Consider the following 25,584-nt stretch of genomic DNA (forward strand, 5'->3'; position numbering starts at 1 on the left):
TGATCCCATCTCTCCCACTGCCATACCTCTGCCTGATCCCATCTCTCCCACTGCCATACCTCTGCCTGATCCCATCTCTCCCACTGCCATACCTCTGCCTGATCCCATCTCTCCCACCGCCATACCTCTGCCTGATCCCATCTCTCCCACCGCCATACCTCTGCCTGATCCCATCTCTCCCACCGCCATACCTCTGCCTGATCCCATCTCTCCCACCGCCATACCTCTCCCACCGCCATACCTCTGCCTGATCCCATCTCTCCCACCGCCATACCTCTGCCTCATCCCATCTCTCCCACCGCCATACCTCTGCCTGATCCCATCCCATCCCTCCCAATGCCATACCTCTGCCTCATCCCATCTCTCCCAATGCCATACCTCTGCCTCATCCCATCTCTCCCAATGCCATACCTCTGCCTCATCCCATCTCTCCCACCGCCATACCTCTGCCTGATCCCATCCCATCTCTCCCACCGCCATACCTCTGCCTCATCCCATCTCTCCCACCGCCATACCTCTGCCTGATCCCATCTCTCCCACCGCCATACCTCTGCCTCATCCCATCTCTCCCACCGCCATACCTCTGCCTGATCCCATCCCATCCCTCCCAATGCCATACCTCTGCCTCATCCCATCTCTCCCAATGCCATACCTCTGCCTCATCCCATCTCTCCCAATGCCATACCTCTGCCTGATCCCATCTCTCCCACCGCCATACCTCTGCCTCATCCCATCTCTCCCAATGCCATACCTCTGCCTCATCCCATCTCTCCCAATGCCATACCTCTGCCTCATCCCATCTCTCCCAATGCCATACCTCTGCCTCATCCCATCTCTCCCACCGCCATACCTCTGCCTGATCCCATCTCTCCCACCGCCATACCTCTGCCTGATCCCATCTCTCCCACCGCCATACCTCTGCCTGATCCCATCTCTCCCACTGCCATACCTCTGCCTGATCCCATCTCTCCCACTGCCATACCTCTGCCTGATCCCATCTCTCCCACCGCCATACCTCTGCCTCATCCCATCTCTCCCAATGCCATACCTCTGCCTGATCCCATCCCATCCCTCCCAATGCCATACCTCTGCCTCATCCCATCTCTCCCAATCCCATACCTCTGCCTGATCCCATCTCTCCCACCGCCATACCTCTGCCTCATCCCATCTCTCCCAATGCCATACCTCTGCCTCATCCCATCTCTCCCAATGCCAAACCTCTGCCTGATCCCATCTCTCCCACTGCCATACCTCTGCCTGATCCCATCTCTCCCACTGCCATACCTCTGCCTGATCCCATCTCTCCCACTGCCATACCTCTGCCTGATCCCATCTCTCCCACTGCCATACCTCTGCCTGATCCCATCTCTCCCACTGCCATACCTCTGCCTGATCCCATCTCTCCCACCGCCATACCTCTGCCTCATCCCATCTCTCCCAATGCCATACCTCTGCCTCATTCCATCTCTCCCAATGCCAAACCTCTGCCTGATCCCATCTCTCCCACTGCCATACCTCTGCCTGATCCCATCTCTCCCACTGCCATACCTCTGCCTGATCCCATCTCTCCCACTGCCATACCTCTGCCTGATCCCATCTCTCCCACTGCCATACCTCTGCCTGATCCCATCTCTCCCACTGCCATACCTCTGCCTGATCCCATCTCTCCCACTGCCATACCTCTGCCTGATCCCATCTCTCCCACCGCCATACCTCTGCCTGATCCCATCCCTCCCACTGCCATACCTCTGCCGCATCCCATCTCTTTCACCGCCATACCTCTACCAGATCCCATCTCTCCCACCGCCATCCCTCTGTCTGATCTCTCCCCCCCTCCCATGAGGCAGTGGTGATGGGGGGGATAGGGATGACATCAGTAGCGGTGGGGATAAGGATGACATTAGTGGCAGTGGTGATGAGCATAGGGATGACATCAGTGGCAGACATTGTCATTCCTATCCCCACCACCACTGCCACTGATGTTATTCCTATCCTTACCACCACTGCCACTGATGTCACCCCTATCCTCATCATTCCCACTGATGTCACCCCTATCCCCACCACCACCGCCACGGATGTCACCCCTATCCCCACCACCACCACCACGGATGTCACCCCTATCCCCACCACCACTGCCACGGATGTCACCCCTATCCCCACCACCACTGCCACGGATGTCCCCCCTATCCCCCACCACCACTGATGTCACCCCTATCCCCACCACCACTGCCACTGATATCATCCCAATCCTCACTACCACTGATGTAACCCCTATCCCCCACCACCACTGATGTCACCCCTATCCCCACCACCACTGCCACTGATGTCATCCCAATCCCCACTGCCACTGATGTCATCCCAATCCCCACTGCCACTGATGTCATCCCAATCCCCACTGCCACTGATGTCATCCCAATCCCCACTGCCACTGATGTCATCCCAATCCCCACTGCCACTGATGTCATCCCAATTCCCACTACCACTGCCACTGATGTCATCCCAATTCCCACTACCACTGCCACTGATGTCATTCCTATTCCCACTGCTTCTGATGTCATCCTTATCCCTACCACCACTGCTACTGATGTCATTCCTATCCCACCACCACCGCTACTGATGTCATCCCTATCCCACCACCACCGCTACTGATGTCATCCCTATCCCACCACCACCGCTACTGATGTCATCCCTATCCCACCACCACCACTACTGATGTCATCCCTATCCCACCACCACCACTACTGATGTCATCCCTATCCCCTATCTTTTATATTTTACCCAAAAATTGGGTAATATATTTTTAATGTACCCTAAAATTACCTGTTATCTCTTAGCCTGAGTTCACACCAAATGCGGACTGCATCTAAATAGCAACCCGTCCATGCAAACAGATTGCAGAGTGTATGTTAGGTTAACGACACCCCGCAATCGGTTTTCAAAACACAGTGCGATTTGCAGAATCGGATCGCATGGGTGTGCAGGTTAAATATAACTAAAAAACAGAGAAACCGGTAGTTGTTCATCATTGGTCATTTTGTTTAAAAAAAAAAAAAAAAATGGGCTGCTCAGCCTAAAATGCCCGGGCCTATTTTTTGTCCCAGTCCGGGCCTGTTATCCACTTAACCTATTTGTGGTCATAACGTTCTGGCTGAGTGGTGTGTGTATATATAGGTATATACCAACCAAATGACAATTTAAAATTGCAAGGGTGCCTCAAGTGAGAAGGATAGGTGATATTTGCATATTGTGTAATCCACAATAGGATGTGCATTGTGCCCTTGCCATTTTTCTATTTTTAAGGTAGGTAAGTGTCAATAGGAAACTTAAACAGAGTGGAACAAGAGAAGATAAGGTCAAGTGGATCCATTGGCATAGTGGCAGGGAAAGAAGGGAGGCTGGGATCAATAGGTGGTCTTAAATGGTCTTGCTCTAATTGCACTCATAATGTTTTTCAGGAGGGTTATTTTCATTAAATTGCATCTCGGGTTCAAGCAAGCCCAAAAGACAAAAATATACTGTAATGCTTGGTCTAAATAGTCTTGCTCTAATCAGATCCATAATTCTGTTGAGGAATGTTAAGTCTAGAGCCCAATAATACAATAGTATAGTGCAATAAACAATATTCTGCTACAGGCACACTTCCTCACAAGTCCTCCAACTCGCAGTGCTCGCTCCCAGTAGTTGCTGGTTGCTCCAGGGGATTCATCCAGAATAATCACAAAGAGGAGGAAGAGCCGCTCTCTGTTTAAAAGCCTTCTACAGATTTACTGAACGATCTGATTTACAGACTGTTCCGCCTCTTAGAAGACATCCCAACGTGTTTCACTCAATGCAGAGCTTACCTATGAGTCCATAGTGAAAGTATAGAGTTCAGCTCTAATAGGAACGCTGATGGTATTTTCCCTCAGTCTTTAAATTCATGCACTTCTAGAAACATTGGCTAATGTTCCACCTCTGATGCTGCAGTGCATACAGGAAACTTACATGAGAGATCCTCACAATGGATCTATTTTATTAAAGTTTCATTACTGCAAGACCTCTTTTTTTTTTTTTTTTACCTTTTTTAATTTTCTATTCTAATCTGCACTGAAGGGAATAAAAAGGAAAGCTAATTGGTTGTCATAAACAATACAATTAGCTTTACTGTTAAACAGTGATGTATGAGATCAGTGTTATTAGCAAAAGTCTTGGGAATACAGTTATTGCCAACCACCAGTGGACTTTCACGGAAGGGATCTCATTTTGGAGAATTGTTTTATTTGTGTTTTTGTAATTTGACTTGGCACATCCTGACAGCCCTGATCATATAGAGGTCAGTCTGTGTTCAAGTAGCCATGACCTGGAGGTCCATTTCGGTGCCTGTGCCTAGGTTTTAAAATAACTATTTAAAGAGCTGTTCATAAATCATGCTTTTGTTGACAAGATTTTCAGATATAGCTTTGTTAACTATGTAGATGCATATATAGTCCTCTGTCAATTTTTAATATAGATTATTTGACATTTGTTTTTTTTTTTTTTTGTTTTTTTTAGCTTGTCTAAAATGCAGCTGGAGGCAAAAGATATTGATCCACGTCTTTTTTCACAAATGATAAATCTTGAACAACTGGACATCTCTAAGAACTGTCTATCTGAAATCCCAGGAAAGATCAGCCTTCCTAAACTAAAGGTGCTAAATTTCAGTGACAATCAGGTTGAGGATATAACCAGTCTGCAACAGTTTCCCAATCTGGAGGAGGTCATGTATGAAGAAAACCTATATCTGACTGTAAGTAAACTGCTGCCTTTCCAGTAATGCTAGGCCTAGCAACACCATAAAGCACCACCAGGGGTGATTGTAATGCTCCTCTTCTATTCAAAAGCAAACAAAATTTTGGCTATAGTGGAGGTTCAGTTTGTTAATGACTTTAAGTCTGGATGAAATTACCTGTCCAGCTAAAGCCAGCCATAGATGATTCAAATCTCAGCCCGAACCATCATGGGCAGGCTGAATTCACCCAAGTTGATCGATCAATCAACTTGGGTACAACCAACCTGCTGAGTTTTACATGCAATTGCTAGTGGCTGTTATAGCCACAAGCAATTATCACTGTTTTCCCCCGGCAAGGAAATCTTCCCCCAGAATCAGTATACAGATAAGGACCTCTGATATTTCTCTTTCTTACCTGATTTGCAAAAGACTGGGGGTTTTTTTTTACCCTAATGCATTTCCGGCATTTAAGGTAAAAAAACACCTCACTAACCCACTCACTCCCTTCTCCAATGCTATGAGATGGAATTGCTGTGAGGTGAGGTGGGGGGCACAGCCACACTGTGCATGTCTTTGGGCACACTGGCAGCACAGCCTGTGCTTTCATAGCAAATGGCTTGCTATGGGGAAACACAGAGAAAGGGAGGAGCCTGTAGCGTTGATGGGGGGAACCCCAGAAGAGGAGGTTTGAGGCTGCTCTGTGCAAAACCATTGCACACAGCAGGTAAGTATAACGAATTTGTTATTTAATTAAAAAACAAAATCTAGGCTTTACACTCACTTCAATTTAAGCTAGAAGATCAGCATAATCATCAGTCAATTCATATTTTCAGAAGGGTGTTAGCAGCGGCAATGTTTATTTTTTCGCTCAGTAAGGCTGTACAGGATGCAGAGCCTGAATAATCACTCTCCTGGGACGCGCTGCTTCCGTGTACTTAAGCCAATCTAGGTGAATTAGAAGATGTGGTTGTACGCAGTTATGCATCAGGGTTTTGTAAAGCACACGTATGAACATATGCTCCTAACACAGGTAGTGTGTGTTCAGAGCATGTCAATGCGGGTGCTTTGAGCAACCCTCAGTGCAAAATCGCATACAGCCACATCTTCTAATTCAATGCTAATAGTGGCTGTATGCGGCAGCGGGTCTGGGGAGGTCTGTGCTAGCCATGTGTATGAAGCCTAAAAAGTTTGAGCATATGTAAGCAAAAGCTTAATAATATAAACAGGCTACATTAATTAACACTTTTTCCAGCTTCCAGTATATTGAGCACTTTTATGATTGTTTTTAATGCTTCTTGCCTATTTTAGGTCAGCGATAATTACAAGGTGTTCTGTCTTCTACCTAAAGTGCGACGATTAAATAATAAAGATATAACATCTCTGGCTAATCATGTCCGGTTTGTCAACCACAGAGAATTGAACTTCAGGGTAAGTGCACTGCTCCTAGAAAACCTCAGCTAGCAATAGACATAGAAGGACATAGAAAAGATCATGCACTTTAGACTGTTTGAAGTTGAATTCCAACTTTCTTTTCATGAGAACTGAATGATCAGTCCTAGCATAGATCATACTTCTGTACCATGTTGTTCTGTTGTCTGCAGATCCTCTGATATTCTGGGTTTACTTGTGGCTTTGTATCATGTGGCACTCTGTAAATCCTGCTAATAGACTTCCACAGCCACTTCCTGCAGCAGCTAGAGTCTATAACACTCCACTTTGTCTTCCATTAGACTAATGATGTAACTTCCTTCACAGCTCTGATGGTGGGTGGGATTAAATATATCAGACTGAGGTTGATAGTAATTAGCATTCTATCCCACCCAGTCACACCTTCAGGAAAAGTCCTGCTTCACAGATCACAGTATTATTCAAGAGGGAAACCCCTTCATACACAGCCTGTTCTGAAAGCTAGCTGTTGCTGGGCAGGTTTGAATGGATCACAATTAGAATTCAATCCTGCCCAGTTAAATATGCTGACCAGTGTAAACGGGGAGAATCAGATCGCACCCTCCCAGAGCCCTACTCTCTGTGAAGTGATTCATTTACATATAAAGGAAACCCCTTCATAACCTCCCAATAGCCCTTTCTCTGTAGTCTTGCAGTAAGCCATTATTCCTTGGCATGCTGCAAGACAGGAATAACACAGGAGCAGGTATGACATATTTACACCTTTGAAAGACAACAACAAGAGAAGGGCTCACCGACCTTGTGCATTACCACTAAAAAGTTTATTAAAATCGAAATGGGTAGCGTACATTATACTCACAAACGTAGGATGTATACGTGATGGCGTCCACAAAGACCTGGCTTGGCTTACGTGATTTCGGCTCTGAGGAAGAGGGTTCTCCCTCGAAACGCGTAAGCCAAGCCAGGTCTTTGTGGACGCCATCCAGCAGCAGAGAAGTGTTCTGGAGGCGATTGGCTCCTATTTCCTACATGCACGTATACATCCTACGTTTGTGAGTATAATGTACACTACCCATTTAGATTTTAATAAACTTTTTAGTGGTAATGCACAAGGTCGGTGTGCCCTTCTCTTGTTGTCTTTCGGTGTTTTTGGATACCCTTGGTCCTGAGGGGGCAGCAAGACCACCTTATCTGTGCTAAAAAGACCATTCAGAACATTCATCTTCCCGCATGCCACTTGAGTGCAGGAGAGATACTGTTTTTGGAATCACATTTACACCTTTCACCACCCACATGAAGGCCCATAAATACCCACAGTAACCGTAGGACCCTCCCACATCAACTCCCAGAACTGGTACAAGTTACTCCCATAGCCTGCCCTGAAGTTACAGAGGCTCGAAGGATCATGAGACCTGTATCAAGATTAGAAAAGGAAAGGAAGCAGGAACGTAGAAATTCAGGCAGGAGTGACATCACAGACACAGAAACCTGCTATATACAGCTAAAGAAGGTAAGTTACGCATACACTGACAGTGGGGTTGTGATTAATTTTACATGCACAATGCATCTTTTCTTTTGGGGAGGAAAAGCTGGAGTTCTTCTTTAAATATTCAAGCTGAATTTTAATCTGCCTTTCCCAATTCCTCTTTTCTCCGCCTTTATCTTATGTTAGTCCTAGCAATGCTGTTACTAGGTCTCTGTGATCCTCAATGCAATGCTAGCAGGTGAGAAATGGTAAAGGGCAGGGAAAGAGGTGGGATGGGTATAGTAAGGCTGGGGAGGAAAGATGAAGATGATGCTGGACATCTTCCTGACAGGAAATAATGCAGGCTCTCTCTGACTCGCTGCAGAGTAAGCAATTTCAGTACTCAGCACAACTGTGCAAGAATGAAAACTAAAGCTGGAATTCAGCTGTAAGCTTTTTGCAATCATTCAAATAAAACCCTGTCCTGCTGCAGAGATGCAGGAGCTGATTACTTTATATGTAAGGCTATGTTTCTTCATGTTGTCTCATAGGTCGAAACCTACTGGGAGAAGAGCTTTAAGGACAAATTGCCTAATGAGCCGACGCCAGCCATGATTAAATCTGTCAGTAAGGAGTTTCTGAAGACCGTGGTAAATCATGTGAAGTATGGTCCTAACTCTCTCAAAGACTTTACCAAGTGGAAAGTAAGACTTCAAAGATTGCTGATGTTCATCCTAAATACATTTATAAAGAGAAGTTACAATCTATTGTCTTGAGGCCATTCATTTTTGGCTTTAATCATTAGGAATTAGCTTTTTTTTGGTTCATCAAGCTGTTTCAAATGTTAGCTCTTTGCCTGCCTATCTAGTGAGGAACATACAGCTGACATGAAAACATTGTGCACTCTGCCTGACTTTTTATATTTTTTCTGTTTGTTACATCCAGCTTTCTTTTTATTTGTCACACAGGTGAACATACTTGCAGAAGAATTAATTTTTAAATTGTGTAATAAGAAAAAGATTGCTGAGCCACAACCTGAACCAGTATCTGCAAATGATGATGATGATAATACAGAGGTCAGCACAAACCAGCTATTTTTTATTATTTATTTATTTATTGCCCTTAAAGTACTATACATTATCTTTAACCACCACTAAGGGACCGGAAGGTTTTACACCCTTAATGGCCAGGCCATTTTTTTTTGCAATATGGCACTGCAGTATTTTAACTGACAATTGCACGGTCGTGCAACGCTGTACCCAAATACAATTAATGTCTTTTTTTTTTTTTTTCCCCCACAAAAATGAAAAAATCTAATTTTTTCATCAATGTGGGCCAGTATGTATTCTGCTACATATTTTTGGTAAAATAAATCCCCAAAAGTGTATATTGATTGGTTTGCGCAAAATTTATCACGTCGGCAAATTAGGGGAAAAATTTGTCATTTTTATTTATTTATTTTACTAGTAATGGCGGCGATCAGAGTTTTTTAGTGGGACTGCGACATTGCGGCGGACAGATCGGACACCTAACTGACACTTTGAGGGGACCAGTGACATTACTACAGTAATCAGTGCTAAAAGTATACACTGTTACTGTACTAATGACACTGGCAGGGAAGGGGTTACCACCAGGGGCGATCAAAGGGTAAATGTGTGCCTAGGGGGTGCTTTCTAACAGTGTAAGGGATTTACTTACTGGATGAACACAGAGACTTGTGTTCCTAAATAGGAGGAACACAGGATCCCTGTGTTCATCACTGACAGAACAGCAGTCCGCTGTGTTTACTTCGGCAGACCGTCCTGTCTCCATGGGGAGTGATCGCGGGTGCCCAGCCAATATCGCCCCCACCGGACCTGCTAATTGGCTCCCCCCTAGCCAATCAGCGCCCCTAATAACTGCTACACAGGTACGTCATTTTGCATAACAGAGCCGACCTGCTGCAGTATAACTACTGCGGCTGGTAGGGCAAGTGGTTAATTATGATTGAAATTTTGTGTTTTCTTTTCTAAAGATCCAGATAACTCCTGGTAAGAAAAAGCGTACTGGGGAATTAGACCTTGCGTTAGGAACTCCTACAAAGCGCCTCCGAACAAATGATGTGCTCTCACTTGCTTTAACACCTAGAAGGTCATCCAAACTTCAGGAAAGCCCACAGAAATCCTCACCATCCAGAAATAAACCAAATATTATACTTTCTCCAATCAAACAAAAACCAAATGTTACACCTGTTAAGGAACCTGCTAAGCGTGGCTTGTCAACACCTCAGAAAGTCAACCTAAGGAGCACACCATCACAAAAAGGACCCGATGAGAAGAGAGACAATGGGAGACAGAAGAGGGAACTAAAAAAAGTAAGTGCTGGATTTTTTTTGTCGTGTCTCTGTAAGGAATGGAGTACCTGTCATTTCCAGACTGGGATGAAGCCATTATGGTGGCTGACTCTTTCTGCATATCAGTTCCTTGTTTTGGAAGACGCCTGTAAGGGTCCTTTCACACGAGCAGTCCACTTGGCGGACTCTGTTTTGCTCAGCAGGAGATCGATCCGCTGATGCCTGCTGAGCAGGCGGATGACAGGTCCATCTCTGCTCACTGTGCAGAGACGAACCTGTCAGAGTCCCGCTCTCCTCTATGGGGAGATCAGAGGAAAACAGACCGCCTATCCGTTTTCATCCGATTCTCCAGACGGATGGGAAAATAGGGTCACCATCCGTCTGGATTTGGCAGACAGGATTGAATCAGATAGCGGCGGGTGTCAACGGACATGTCACCTCTGACCTCCGCCGATCCATAGGCGTGAAGGAAGGGTCTGATCAGGCCCCCCTGAAAAACTGACAGGTGGATCTGATTGGAAAGTCCGTGTGAAAGGGCCCTAAAGGTTTGTGGGCTTCATTTGCAGCCCTCGTCCACTATGAGTTCCATGTTAGTTAGACTGGACTAAATAAAATGTAATTGTTTTTTGCACATATGTACAACTACAAATGGATAATGTCCTATAAAGAGTGTATTTAGGACTTGAGTCAATATTGCTATTCTGGAGAAGCCAGGGCCCATTTAGGTCTTATTTCCCTATAAAACAGCTTACATGCTTTTGTCTAGTTTTCAGCAAGCTTTAAGTAGCTTTTGTTAAGGTCTTTCAAGGAAACTTTGGGTTCCAGTGTGCAGATGTTAAACATATCTTTTAAAAAGTTTTACATAGAAGTGAAGCCTGCTAACAGCCTGTTTAAAGTTACAGTCAACATTTATTTCAGACAGTTTCTACCTGCCTACTATATGCAACCCAGAGAGGAAGGTGATAGCGATCCAGTGGATCCGCTCTGGCCATGTTGGTATTGAGGCTTGTAAAAAACTGATGGATTCAGACCTGCCTTTATATAGAATTACCTTTTGAGGCTTGTGGTTGTCCCCAAAAATGTAATAAAATATGTTTTAGATGGGTGGATTCAAAACAGACACTGGACACCAATGCATAGTGGATGGGGTCACATGTCCGGCAGTTGATCCATAGGCAGATGGTACTTGCTTTTACTTATACTTACGGTTCACTGAGCTTACCTAACTGGGGAATGTAATGCGGGGGATCTCGCTCCTTCTTGCTTCATGCAAGAAATCCAATGCACTTTTTTTTTGTTTTGTTCAGTTTAGAATACTGCATAGAACACTACAGAACTTTCATGTGTATTTAAGCACTTAGATTTAATCTGGCTTTGAGATGTACTCCTGCATAACTTGCTCTTTTGCTAACACATTCCCATTTGACTGTGTAATGTCTCTATAAGCTCTGTAACACATAGAATGTATCTGATCACTTGTGCAAAGAATGTACTTATGTGTATGTTAAATGATGCTCGAAACCTGCTGAAGGCCTTTAAAAATGCTTTGCAAAAGCTTACTGTGTACATTTCTCTCATACAATATAAAACCTTTGTGAACAAGGTGTGTGAGCCTGAGTCATGTGGTTGATAATAAATCTGCTGTCCCTGTCGGACTTTTATTAGTTTGTGTCCCTGCTGGGGAGAATTCTCCTCTCTAATATCACAAAGGCTGAAAGTGATCAAAACGTTTCAGTTTTCACCTAAACAGGAAGTGTTTCAATAGAGATACTTGTTTGGGTGACAACTAAGAGAGGATTTCTATTTCCTGTTCTGAATCGATTTCCTTATAGTAGAACAGTTGGCAAAATATATATATATATATATATATATATATATATATATATATATATATATATACACTCTGGTGTACAGTATCAAATTTCCCCAATTGAAGGAACTTTACTTAATAAAAAAACAAATAAATAAATAAAAATCCAGTGTATTGAATTCATTGATATACAATGCTCGCCTCTACATGCTATAGTTATTGGTTCATCTTTCAAGAAGTATTCTTTCAAGCGTGTGTACATAGAAGTGTCCACTTTGTGCTGGAATGTATAACATTGTGTAAACATGTCAGCTCATTCGTTTTTGCGTATTCCTTTTCTCAGAAAGGATTTGATGTGGAGCCACTTCACTTTCTTCAGTGTCACAGTAAAAATAACAACAGCGATGATTTCCGCACCCAGCTGTGGTCCTGTGCTTTTGAACCTGCTCTGGATACTCTGTCAAGTAAAGGTAAGGCAGAAATATAGCTGTAAAGTTTTGAGACCTCATGGCATTGTAGAATGCGTACAGCTGTCTATAGAAATTATTTGCAGAATGTGGCCGTACACACGTACATCCATGGACACAGACAGTCTGCGTCAATGGGTGTCCATCTGCATGTGAGAGCAAGTCCAGATAAAGGGTGGATAAGGGTTTAGAAAGGAATTCTTGAGCCAAAAGTTCCTCAATAAGATTTATTTGCAAGTTGGGGGGGGGGATGGGAAATTGGGCTAGTGCGGCATAGAAATACCAAAAGAGCATCCATCCTGGTAGTTTAAATTTGGCCCTAAGGTCTGAGAAAAGGAGTGGTGTACCCGCCGAAAAAACATCCCTCAGGGTTCTAATTCCATGTTTAGACCAATGCTGGGGGTCAGGAAGGGAACGAAAATGCAGGCGATTAGGATTACCCCACAGTTTTGAAATTATTCCGACATGCCACGTATTTGTGAATTTTTTTTTTTTCGCTCTTGGGAGATGTGAATCAGTTCTTCCATCTCCTCTATTTTAGAGACCCTGACAATCCATTCTCTAATCATTGGAATGTGTATGGAGTGCCAATGTATAGGAACACAGAGTCTTGCCACATTCACTATATGCATAGCCAGTGATTTGTGGTAGTTTTTTTTTTTTTTTTTTTTTTTTTTTTTTTAGGCAAGATCGTATGGTTAGTACTCCTTTTTGTTACTGGTGTTTCACTTTAATAGGCTTGATATGTGATGAATTCTCTGCCCTTTCAGTTATTGCAACATGTGGTGGAGAGTCAGTTTGTGTTATCGACTGTGAGACTGGAAAGGTTCTAAAGAAGTACAAAGTTCCAGGAGAGGTAAGTGTAATTCTGGATATTTTGCCTAAAATAACTAAACTTTAGATATGAAAATTAAAGTTTCTAAAGTCAGTAATAAAAACAAAAAAAATAAATAAATAAACATTTAATACTTATCTGCTCTGTGAAATAGTATTGCAAAGAGTGGCCCTGAACCTCCTCTTATGGGGTTCTTCGCTAGTGCTCTCTTCTCTTTCTCTTCTGTGTCTGCCTCATAGCAAGCAGCTTCCTATGGGGGCAGACGTGCAGGCTCCATCCCAAGTTGGGCTGACTGCATCCATTGACCTAAACAGTGCAGCACGGCCTACTGAATATTGGCTTGCAGCTTAACAACTTTATGAGCATGTATTGGGGAACCCTGGCCTTCAACATAGAAAAGACTCAGTTCTTGGCTGAAAATGACATCACATTTTTGAAAATAAGGATCCTTATCCTGGTGTTTTAGTTATGTGAATTGAGGTGTGATCTGATTCAAAGAAGACACACTCAAAATGGAAGTTGTTTGTAATTGGCAGGTGGGGACTAGAGATACAGTGCCTTGCAAATTGCACATTTCAGGCTTCAAACATAAAGATATAAAACTGTAATTTTTTGTGAAGAATCAACAAGTGGGACACAATCATGAAGTGGAACGAAATTTATTGGATATTTCAAACTTTGTTAACAAATAAAAAAACTGAAAAATTGGGCGTGCAAAATTATTCAGCCCCTTTACTTTCAGTGCAGCAAACTCTCTCCAGAAGTTCAGTGAGGATCTATGAATGATTCAATGTTGACCTAAATGACTAATGATGATAAATAGAATCCACCTGTGTGTAATCAAGTCTCTGTATAAATGCACCTGCACTGTGATAGTCTCAGAGGTCAGTTTAAAGCGCAGAGAGCATCATGAAGAACAAGGAACACACCAGGCAGGTCCGAGATACTGTTGTGGAGATGTTTAAAGCCGGATTTGGATACAAAAAGATTTCCCAAGCTTTAAACATCCCAAGGAGCACCGTGCAAGCGATAATATTGAAATGGAAGGATTATCAGACCACTGCAAATCTACGAAGACCTGGCCGTCCCTCTAAACTTTCAGCTCATACAAGGAGAAGACTGAGATCAGAGATGCAGCCAAGAGGCCCATGATCACTCTGGATGAACTGCAGAGATCTACAGCTGAGGTGGGAGACTCTGTCCATAGGACAACAATCAGTCGTATACTGCACAAATCTGGCCTTTATGGAAGAGTGGCAAGAAGAAAGCCATTTCTTAAAGATATCCATAAAAAGTGTCATTTAAAGTTTGCCACAAGCCACCTGGGAGACACACCAAACATGTGGAAGAAGGTGCTCTGGTCAGATGAAACCAAAATCGAACTTTTTGGCAACAATGCAAAACATTATGTTTGGCGTAAAAGCAACACAGCTCATCACCCTGAACACACCATCCCCACTGTCAAACATGGTGGTGGCAGCATCATGGTTTGGGCCTGCTTTTCTTCAGCAGGGACAGGGAAGATGGTTAAAATTGATGGGAAGATGGATGGAGCCAAATACAGGACCATTCCGGAAGAAAACCTGATGGAGTCTGCAAAAGCCCTGAGACTGGGACGGAGATTTGTCTTCCAACAAGACAATGATCCAAAACATAAAGCAAAATCTACAATGGAATGGTTCACAAATAAACATATCCAGGTGTTAGAATGGCCAAGTCAAAGTCCAGACCTGAATCCAATCGAGAATCTGTGGAAAGAACTGAAAACTGCTGTTCACAAACGCTCTCCATCCAACCTCACTGAGCTCGAGCTGTTTTGCAAGGAGGAATGGGCAAAAATGTCAGTCTCTCGATGTGCAAAACTGATAGAGACATACCCCAAGCGACTTACAGCTGTAATCGCAGAAAAAGGTGGCTCTACAAAGTATTAACTTAAGGGGGCTGAATAAATTTGCACGCCCAATTTTTCAGTTTTTTATTTGTTAAAAAAGTTTGAAATATACAATAAATTTCGTTCCACTTCATGATTGTGTCCCACTTGTTATTGATTCTTCACAAAAAATTACAGTTTTATATCTTTATGTTTGAAGCCTGAAATGTGGCAAAAGGTCGAAAAGTTCAAGGGGGCCGAATACTTTCGCAAGGCACTGTATGTGTAACTGTTTTGGCCGTACTTTTCTCCTGAGTCACATGAGTGCACTCTGGGTGCAGAAGTTCTGCACTCCTCTGACCTAGATTCAGCCGACAGTGGCTGAAGTCACAGAGCTGGTCTATGCTCTGCAGGGATCCCAACAAAATTGTTAGGATCTGCCCAGATGCCTGATCAGCAGCTGGCTCAGCCTCTCAGTGCACCACTGGGAGCCTGAGCCAACTGCTTCCGCCCCTCCATAGCCTGGTGCTCCAATGAGTGCTGGAGGTGCAGAGAACCTATAACTGACAGTCCGCTCAATGAAAATTGAGAAGTAAGCGATCAGCAGTCATGTGATTCCTCAGTTCTCGGTCTTAGATCCAGCAGGGACAGCTGCAGCATTGGACCAACACTGCAGCCACATAGATGATTATGCAGGTTTGTTTCTTGTTTTAAACCCTCTTACTTCTCTTTTAAGGCCAGCAAAAGTTGAAATTGCGTTATCAAATCCCCTAAGTGTCTATGAAGAGCTGCTTTCTTTCCCTGTATGATTTATTAAAATACAGAATTATTTACAAAAATCCCAGCAACGTTCCTTTCATCCTCAAATTAAAAATTTAAAGTAGAACTATAGGCAACATTTTTTTTCATTTTGGATGGAGTAAGGGAAGGTTATAACCCCTGTCAGATTTTTTTTTTTCCCGCCATCTGTGTCCCATTGCGAAGATTTTCCTTCACTTCCTGTCTCATAGCCAAACAGGAAGTGAGAGGAAATCCCTGTAAATCAAAGGAATTCCTTGGAGACCCCAAGGTCACCAGAACAAGTGTACCCTTGGAAAACTTCTCCTCCTTTATACTTTTCTGGTGACAACCCAAAATTTGGATAATTTCTTTAATTTTCACTTTCAATGATAATGGTAAACCGGACTCGGAGAGAGTGAATTTCCTTAACCACTTAAGCCCCGGAGGATTTGGCTGCTAAACGACCAGAGGGTATTTTGCGATTCGGCACTGCGTGACTTTAACGGACAATTGCGCGGTCGTGCGACGCTGTACCTAAACGAATTTGGCGTCCTTTTTTTCCCACAAACAGAGCTTTCTTTTGGCGGTATTTGATCACCTGTGCGATTTTTTGATCACGCGCTATAAACAAAAAAAGAGCGTAAATTTTGCAAAAATAGCAATATTTTTCAAATTTTTTTATATGAAATTCCCCCCAAAAAAATGTAAAAATCAAAATTTTTTAACATTTTCGGCCAATTTGTTTTATGCTACCTATGTTTGGTAAAAAAAATCGCAAAAAGCGTATTTTGATTGGTTTGCGCAAAAGTTATTGCGTTACTAACTAAGGGAAAGATTTTTGTCATTTTTGTTGTTTTTTTTTTTAACGCGTAATGGCGGCGATCTGCGATTTTTTTTTTTTTTTTTTTTTTTTTTTTTTTTTGCGGTACTGCGACATTGCGGCGGACAGATCGGACCCTTGACTGACATTTTTGACACTTTTGGGGTTACCAGTGACATTTCTACAGTAATCAGTGCTATATATATGCACTGTTACTGTAAAAATACACTGGTAGTGAAGGGGTTAACTTTATTTGAGAGGGAGGGGCTGTGTGTGTCCCTAGGGGCGTGATTCTTACTGTGATTGGCTGTGGCTTCAGCTGTATGCAGAGTGATTAACGGATCTACATAGTAGATCCGTATGATCATCTCTCATACAGAGGGGAGAATGACAGGCAGCTTGTTTACACAAGCTGCCTGACTTTCTCCCTCTCCCCCGCCGATCGCAGGTCACACGCGCGGGGGGGGGGGGTCCGTGACCACGCGGGAGCGCGCCTCCGGCGGCGCGCGCTCGCTCCCTAGAACCTCACAAGCTAGTGACGTAGCCCTACGTCACTTTGCCTGTGAGGGGCTGACCGCCGCCGTAGATAGTCGTGCGGCGGTCGGCAAGTGGTTAAGGGGCACAGACCGCAATAAAAACTGACAGGGGTGCTAATCCCTTTCCAATCTATACAAAACTAAAATAAAAGTTTTGACTTAAGTTATACTTTAAGGGAGGCTGCTATTGCTTTCTTTACATTTGAGCAGTGCAAGATCTCTGGCTGTCATGCTGATCCAGATACTTCAGTACTTTCCGAATCACTGATGTAAACTTGTACACAGGTTATAGGTTCTCATTTAGATGATCTGTGTTGTTCTGGGTCCATGAAAGTATTAAAGTAGAATTCCTGCCTAACACTAACTAACCTTAAAAATGTCCACACCCCCTCCTGACTTCAGCGGAGATATGGGTGACTTCACCGCTTCCGAAAATCCCAGCTGTTGTCCACCACTCTCTTCTCCCCTGTAGCCACCCCTGACAAGTTCAGGGGATCATGTGACTGGATCAGAGTGAGCTTCAAATAGGAAAGTATACATTTTACAATTTTTTTATTTTTTTTTATTTTTTATAAACAGGGGTCAACATAGGTAGCAGGAGGGGGAAGAGGCTAGTTTGTTTTAGGCTGAAATTCTACTTTAAACCCAGACAACTGGCATTGTCAGAAGGTCAGCAGTGGGAGCTTGTATAATTCCTTGTATAGGTTTCTATAAGGCTACTTTCACACCGCTCCACTGCAAAAACGTGGTAAAAACGCATGTGTGTTTTTGTTGCTTTCTCAAACATGTGACTCCAAAAAAGGACCAGCAGGTGTGTTTTTGATGTGTTTTTGCCACTTTTGATGCGTTTTCCATTTATTTCAATGAGCAGGTGCATTTTTGGCTTGGTTTTGCATGAATCAAAAACGCAGCATGCAGGACTTTAAAAAAATGCAACTGACCAGTGTGAAGAGCTCTACAGGATTTAAAGTTCATACATTTTTCTTTCGCTTTTGGTAAGGCACAAAAGGAAGAAAACTGATCAGTGTGAAAGCAGCTTTAATGTATTGCTCTTCAGCAGATGTACTAATCATTGACTTGTTGGATAGCTGGATTTGTAAAACAGTTGAAAGTGAGTTAAAAAAAATACTTCCAGTACTGACTATATTATTTAGTTCAGATATTGGGTTTTAAACAAATGCTTACAGTTTGTTTCTAACAGAATAAAAAATTTCCCATTTTAGGAGTTCTTTGCACTGGCCTGGACGACGCTAACTATGATAAACAACGAGGGACAGAAGAGAAAAGTCAATGTCTTGGCAGCTGGTGGAAGATATGGCATAATCAGACTCATGCATCCCAAAGTTAACATGTGCTATGGAGAGATAAAAGCTCATAAAAAAGCCATCTCAATAATGTGTTTCAGCCCAGCACATGACACATTTCTCTTCAGTAAGTGCTTCTAAACTGGCAAATCATATCTGCATGGAAATTAAGTCTGTCACAATTCTTTATCAATACGGTAACACTGTTTCTATGTAAAACATATTTAGTACTTATTTTACCTACCCCTTGTCATTGAAATGTTAGAGCCTCTACTATCTACTGAGGTTTTGGCATATGCCAACTAAATGATAGAGGTCGTAGTTCCACAGGGATTTATTTAGAGGCACCATTAGTTCTCTGTACTTCAGCACTTTTGTTACTTTAGGCCAGGGATCTTCAAACTACAGTCCTCCAGCTGTTGCTGAACTACACATCCCATGAGGCATTGTAAAACTCTGACATTCACAGACACGACTAGGCATGATGAGAATTGTAGTTCCCAAACAACTGGAGGGCAAATGTTTGAAGACCCCTGCTTTAGGCACTGTTTAGGCCAAGTCTGTTTCACTTTGTGCTCATCTGATCATAACCTCCCCCAGCCAGAATACCGGTAATGTAATTTCATAGTTTTAAAGGGAAACTCTAATGTATTTGGTTACTATTTTTTGGGGATTTATTAAAATTTTAAGGCCAACTAATTAGGTCTTATAAAGCCTTATCTAGCCCCCAGCTACATTACCAGCCTCATCTCAAAATACCAACCTAATCGCTCTCTTCGTTCCTCTTAAAACCTCCTGCTCTCTAGCCCCCTCGTCACCTCCTCCCATGCCTGCCTCCAGGACTTTTCCAGAGCCTCTCCAATCCTTTGGAACTCCTTACCCTTATCTGTCCGATTATCTCCCACTCTATTAACTTTTAGGCGATCTCTGAAAACCCTCCTTTTCAGAGAAGCCTATCCTACCAAACCCTAACAGATGTACAGTAAACCCCCCTCCATTGCGGGGGTTACGTTCCGGACCCAGCCGCGAAAAGTGAAATTCCGCGAAATAGAAAAACCCTATTAAAATGCATTGTAGGCATGTTTTTTTACTGTCACTGTACGTGTAGAAGCATTTTAAGGTCTTTAAACACACTTTTAAAACAATAGAAACTCATTTAAACACATAAAAGATACTAAGAGACATAGCAAGAGCTATGGAAAACACAAAAATATTTCATTTTTAATGATTTATATAGTAAAATAACATTACAAAAAAAACCGCGAATTACCGGGACCGCAAAAACTGAACCGCGATGTAGCGGGGGATTACTGTACTTCCTTTTTCTCCATCAACCCATCCCCCACGGTTATTGCCTTTTGTTTCACTTGACCCTCCCTTCTAGATTGTAAGCTCTAACGAGCAGGGCCCTCTAGTTCCTCCTGTTTTGAACTGTATTGTAACTGTATTGTCTTCCTTCACATTGTAAAGCGCTGCGCAAACTGTTGGCGCTATATAAATCCTGTATAATAATAATAATAATAAAAGCTTGCATTAGAATGAAATGATTTAAATATATAATGTCTGTTTTTTTTTTTTTCTGAAAGCTGGATCCTATGACAAGAGAATCATATTATGGGATATAGGGGTTCCAGACTATGAATACAACTTTAGAGCAAGGTAAGCTACACCAGTCCATCCCTTCTTCTTCTTCTTCTTCTTCTTCTTCTTTTTTTTTTTTTAATACTGCTTTTATTGTTATCAGCATCAAGAAATGTTGCAATATGAGGCACTGCTGGGATATAAAAAAAAAAAAAGCCACATAACATAAGTGCAATATGACTTTAGAATAAAATGACAATTCTTTTTGTGAAAGCACCTTACAGTAAAGTGTAAATTCCCTGGGGTCCAGGGGTTGGAAAGCTGCAGTCTCCTTCCAGGGCGGATCACAATGATTCTGGTTGGCTACATGCTGGCATGTGACCGCTTTGACCTATCAAAATTGCTCTGATCTGACCCCACACCCTGAAGGAAAGAAGCGGGAAGAAGGTTTTGGCTTTCAAATTCCTGGACTGTAGCACTAGCTGCATGGGCAGTAAAAACGAATCATCCATGGAGATAAGTACAGCCAGGACCTGGGGGTGGAGAGTGTGTATGGTGTTCGATCACCTTTTCATTTTTTGTGAAAAGGTGAACTTACACTTTAAACAATATTTTTAAACTTCTACCTCTTAAGGAACGTGTAGATGTTTGTGACCATTACTCCATCTCAGAATGTTACAGATCAGCGGGGCTGGAGAACAGGGAAAAAGCTCAGTTTTCATGAAGCAATGAAATAATTTAGTGTTTTGTACGTAGAACATGTGCTGTCATCACAGGGATGGGCTCAGGCGCTAACTTTTACAGAGTGTCAAGTAAAGAGCTGTAAATTAGCTTCTCTCCGGTTACTGGAAAAGTAGACAAAGGTGTTAATTCATTTTAGTGTTTAGTAATTTCTTGAGCTCTTGATTTTAAAGCTGAACTTCAGGTAGTTCCTAAAATGCACAAATAAAATATGTATTTAAAAATCATTAAATGTATTTTGAATGCTTTTTTAAATAAAACAAAATATGAATTTGACTTGATGCCATCCACATGTATTCACGTGTACAGCAGGTATAGGGAGGTGCATTACTCTGGGCCGTTTAGGAGTCCTGCATGTACATGTGCTTACAAGGAACCTGCTGAGGGGGAGTGAGCAGATAGATGATCTTGTGAGTCTGTTGTTGCTCCTTCCCTGTCCAATTACAGGCTGGAGCTAGTGAAATGACTGAGCTGTACAGCAGAGAAAATCTGGTCACCAGACTGGGGTGCTCTGTGGTAGGGCTGTCTAAATATTGGGTATGGATGAAGAGAAGTAAAAACTCTAGGAAGGTAACATTGCTTCCATATAGGTAAAGGTGTATTTAGCTGTTTATTCAGAGTTCATCTTTTAGGCCCATTTCACACAGTGGAGTCCGTCGGCAGACTCTGTTTTTCTCAGTGGTGGTTCGATCCGCCGATCCCCCGCTAAGCAGGCGGGTGGCAGCTCTGTCTCTGTGCTGTGTGCGGGGACGGAGCTGTCAGGTTCCCGCTGTTCTCTATGGGGGAATCGGATGAGAACGGACCGTCTGTCCGTTCTCATCCGATCCGCTGGAAGGATGAAAAATAGGGTTTCCATCCGTCCAGATTTGACGGATCGGATATCAGCGGACATGTCTCCGCTGACATCCGATGCCCCATTGAGATGCATGGGGCATCCGTTCGGATCCGCCAAAAAAACTGACAGGTGGATCTGAACAGTCCGCCTGTGTGAAAGGGGCCTTAAAGAGTAAAAGTTTTTAAACTATTGCGATGTCTGTCTTTTTACTATATTGTATGTATTGTATACAGTATTTGTTTTACAAATAAAAACATGACAAAATAAAATACATGATAAAGTATTCCCTCATTGCTATTGGCGAAAGTGCAATACAGTATAAAATTTCATATTTACTATACTAAATAAAATCCACATATACATGCTTTAACTGCAAGTTACATATGTTTCTTTGTATTGGTCACATGTCAAGCTCTAGTAATGCAAGTTTAATGTCTAGTAGTCCTAAAGTTTCTCTCCTACTGTCACTATTATTTTCCAGCCAGTTGCTGACACTGGACACTCCATCCACTCCTCTGCGGCTCTGTCTGGTTCCTTCCTCCGTGGATCAATACTTGCTGGCAGGTTGTGATGATGGTTGCTATGTTTGGGACATAACGCTGAATAATCAAAAAGGAAAATGGTAATAAATTAGTGAATATGTACTCTGCCTGAAAAGTTGGGTTGGGTTATGCATGAAAGGTTGATATGTGCACTTGGCCGTTTTTTATTTTTTTTTTTTATTTTCTGCGTCCTCTCCCCCCTTTTCACTGTACATCAGCATTTTAGTAATAGTTCATATTCTCACTCCCTCTACTACCCCAGGATTTTTGTAATAGTAATACAGCAATAGTAATTTTTGTAATACTTGGGCTGGGCAGCACAGTTGCTAAGTGGTTAGCACTTCACCTGCCAGCACTAAGGTTGTTGGTTTAAATCCCAACCACGGCACTACCTGCCATGTTCTCCCTGTGCCTGCGTGGGTTTCCTCCGGGTACTCAGATTCCGTCCAATGCTCCAAAGACTGTTTTGGCCCAGCATGTGTAAATATAAATGTGAGTTGGGGACCTTAGATTGTAAGCTCCTCAAGTGCATGGATGTGTGTGTGTGCGCTATAGAAATACCTAAGATAATACTTATTTGTAAACTGCTCCTCTAAGATCTTCAATATGAAGACTGTCCATTGCACAGCCTCTAAATATTCCAAATTTTTATTCTGCAACTCATGCATGTGTAGATTCTATACAATTCAATGGAAAGCCCATCAACCGGTTGTAGACAGGGTTTCTTTTTGAAGTCTTTTCCCCCTTCAAAGCTGTTGTTGGATTTGCCACCACAGGAAAGGGAGAGGGGCAGGTCGGACCTCACACCTATGTTTAGAAAGCACTTAGCAGTTTGGGACAAAGTAGTACATGTACTTGTCTCATAGGGGATGGAATTTTAACAACAAATTATAAAAGATCTTTGTTTAGCCCATGGGGCTAGTTTACAGTGGAAAATGCTCTGAAATTGTTTTACAATTCCCTTTTAACTTGTTCACTTTATTTGTTTTTGCCTTTATTCAGTTCCTACCATACAGAATTCAGTTTTCCGATATACAAGAAAAAATCAGATGACAATGATTATCATACTATAGATGGACTGGCCTTTCTGAATGATGATCTAATTGGTGGGTTTGTAGCAGATTTTTAGTAAATACAGTAGTATTAATGTATTTAGCTGCAATTAGGTTTATTATTCATGTTTAACTAGTTCCAGAGAGGCCATAGCTTGTTTTGTTGGAGAAAGCATTGCACAGTAGAGTTTTCCTAGAACATAAAGGTATTCACATGTCTCTTTCCATCAATAATTATGGGATTAGTCCTCATTTTAGGATAATAGGCAAAGCAGTGCAAATACATTTTTACCGCATGACCAGATCAATCTAAAGTTAGGTTTGCTCTTTAAAGCGGTAGTATACCGCGTTTTGTGACTTTTAACTACAGGTAAGCCTATAATAAGGCTTACCTGTAGGTACAATTTATATCTCCTAAACCGGCACGGTTTAGGAGATTGCACTGCATGCAGCCACTGACGCGAGCGGCGTATTCGCTCTAAATGGTCCGGCGGACCTTCAGAGTTTCCTTGTCGGGAAGTGCTGGAAAATGACTCCCGCGTGCATGCGCGGGAGTGACGTCATCGTGGCTCTGGCCACTCTCAGCGCCGGAGCCGCCGAACCCGGAAGAGACACAGAGGGATCATGTCCGCTCCCACAGCGGTGTCCGGGGGTCCGTGTTGGGGCTTCGTTCTAAGGTAAGTATTTTATAATGGGCTCATTATGCCTTTGTCTTGCAGGGTTTTTTTTTTTTTTTTTTTTTTTTTAGTATACTACCACTTTAACTACTTGCTGACCGCCCTATAGCACTTTTACTGCTACAGGGGGGCAGTTGTGGGCAGAATCACATATATATATATATGTATGTATGATTCTGTATTTCTGCCCGCAGGGGGTACGTGCACAGCCAGCAGGCCGCTTCTGCTGTGAAAATTTAGAGCAGAAGCTGATCTGCGGGTCCCTGGGGACTCTCTGTACCCCGACACCCACCCATCGTTAGTAAAACATGGAGAACTGAGAAATGCCTATTTAAACAAGACTTATCTCAGTTTTGACAGGGGGGAAGGGATGATCCCGTGTCTCTGCAAAGCAGAGATTAGATTTGATCTCTTCCCCTAGTGAAAGCAGCACAATGTGTACACAAAAACACTGGCTAGGCACACAGGTAGTCCTTTGATTGCCCTAGATGTTTAACCCCTTCTCAGAGAGTGTCATTAGTACAGTGACATATTTTTAGCACTGATCACTGTATTAGCGTCGCTGATTCTCGCAAAGTGTCAAAAGTCAGTGTCCGATTGTCCCCCACAATATTGCAGTCCCCCTAAAGGTCGCCGATCGCCGCCATTACTAGTATTAAAAATAACATAAATATATCCCATAGTTTGTAGAGGCTATAACGTTCACGTAAACCAATAAATATACGCATATTGGCCTCAATTTATAAAGAAATTAAATTTTTTTTCATTGGATGTTTTATAGCCAAAAGTAAATATAATAGTTTTTTTTTTTTTTTTGTTTTTTTTATTTTTTTTAAATTGTCTCTTTTTTTGTTAACCAGTTAACGACTGCTCGCCGCAGTTATACTGTCGCAGGCAGCCGCTTCCAGGCAAATTGCCATACATGTACGGCGCTCGCTCTAGGAAGGCTAGGGGGTGAGAGCGCACCGCCGATGGCACACTCCCACCCCCGCTCGTCAGCAGGGAAGCCGATGCAGGGGGCAGGTGGCTCCGATTGCCGCCTGACACCCGCGATCGTTCCCCGCTGAGAGAGAAGAATGGTCAGCTGTTGTAAACACAGCTGACCGTCCTTCTCCCTGCAATGATCATAGGGCCCATGTGATCCTTCTATATAGGATCTCATGTCTCTATGGTCATTTCAGAAGCCACGCCCCCCACAGTTAGAATAACTCCCCTAGGCTCACATTTAACCCCTTGATCACCCATAATGTTAACCCCTTCCCTGCCAGTGTCATTATTACACTAACCGTACATATTTTTAGCACTGATTACTGTAGTAATGTCACTGATCCCACCAAAAGTATCAAAAATGTCAGTCCGGTGTCCGTTTTGTCCGCCGCAATGTCACAGTCCCGCAAAAAATCACAGATTGCTGCCCTTACTAGTTAAAAAAAAAAAAAAATGACATAAATCTTTCCCGTAGTTAGTAGACGCAATAACTTTTGCGCAAACCAATCAAAATACGCTTATTTCGATTTTTTTTTTTTTTTACCAAAAATATGTAGCAGAAAACATATTGGCCTAAAATGCTAAAAATTTTAGATTTTTTAAACATTTTTTTGAGAATGTCATATAGCAGAATGTGAAAAATATTGTTTTTTTTTTCAAAATTTTCGCTCATGTTTTTGTTTATAGCGCAAAAAATAAAAATTGCATAGGTGATCAAATACCACCAAAAGAAAGCTCTATTTGTGGTAAAAAAGAACAAAAATGTTATTTGGGTACAACGTCGCGCAACCGCGCA

At 42.7% G+C, this 25,584-nt stretch overlaps 1 protein-coding gene across 1 annotated transcript in view; it reads left to right on the forward strand.

Moving 5' to 3' along the window:
- LRWD1 (leucine rich repeats and WD repeat domain containing 1) overlaps positions 1 to 25,584 on the forward strand; it is a 44,395-nt gene that overhangs the window by 13,596 nt on the left and 5,215 nt on the right. Inside the window, exons 3-13 of the mRNA XM_082244376.1 lie at positions 4,531 to 4,765; positions 6,056 to 6,175; positions 8,171 to 8,323; positions 8,588 to 8,695; positions 9,634 to 9,972; positions 12,105 to 12,231; positions 12,999 to 13,084; positions 18,293 to 18,500; positions 19,960 to 20,032; positions 22,012 to 22,152; positions 23,075 to 23,178. Of these exons, the coding sequence (XP_082100502.1) occupies positions 4,531 to 4,765; positions 6,056 to 6,175; positions 8,171 to 8,323; positions 8,588 to 8,695; positions 9,634 to 9,972; positions 12,105 to 12,231; positions 12,999 to 13,084; positions 18,293 to 18,500; positions 19,960 to 20,032; positions 22,012 to 22,152; positions 23,075 to 23,178 (1,694 nt within the window). The remainder of the gene's footprint in view (positions 1 to 4,530; positions 4,766 to 6,055; positions 6,176 to 8,170; positions 8,324 to 8,587; positions 8,696 to 9,633; positions 9,973 to 12,104; positions 12,232 to 12,998; positions 13,085 to 18,292; positions 18,501 to 19,959; positions 20,033 to 22,011; positions 22,153 to 23,074; positions 23,179 to 25,584) is intronic.

The sequence above is a fragment of the Pelophylax lessonae genome, assembly GCF_965119305.1.
Source record: "Pelophylax lessonae genome assembly, chromosome: 2".
Taxonomy (NCBI): Eukaryota; Metazoa; Chordata; class Amphibia; order Anura; family Ranidae; genus Pelophylax; species Pelophylax lessonae.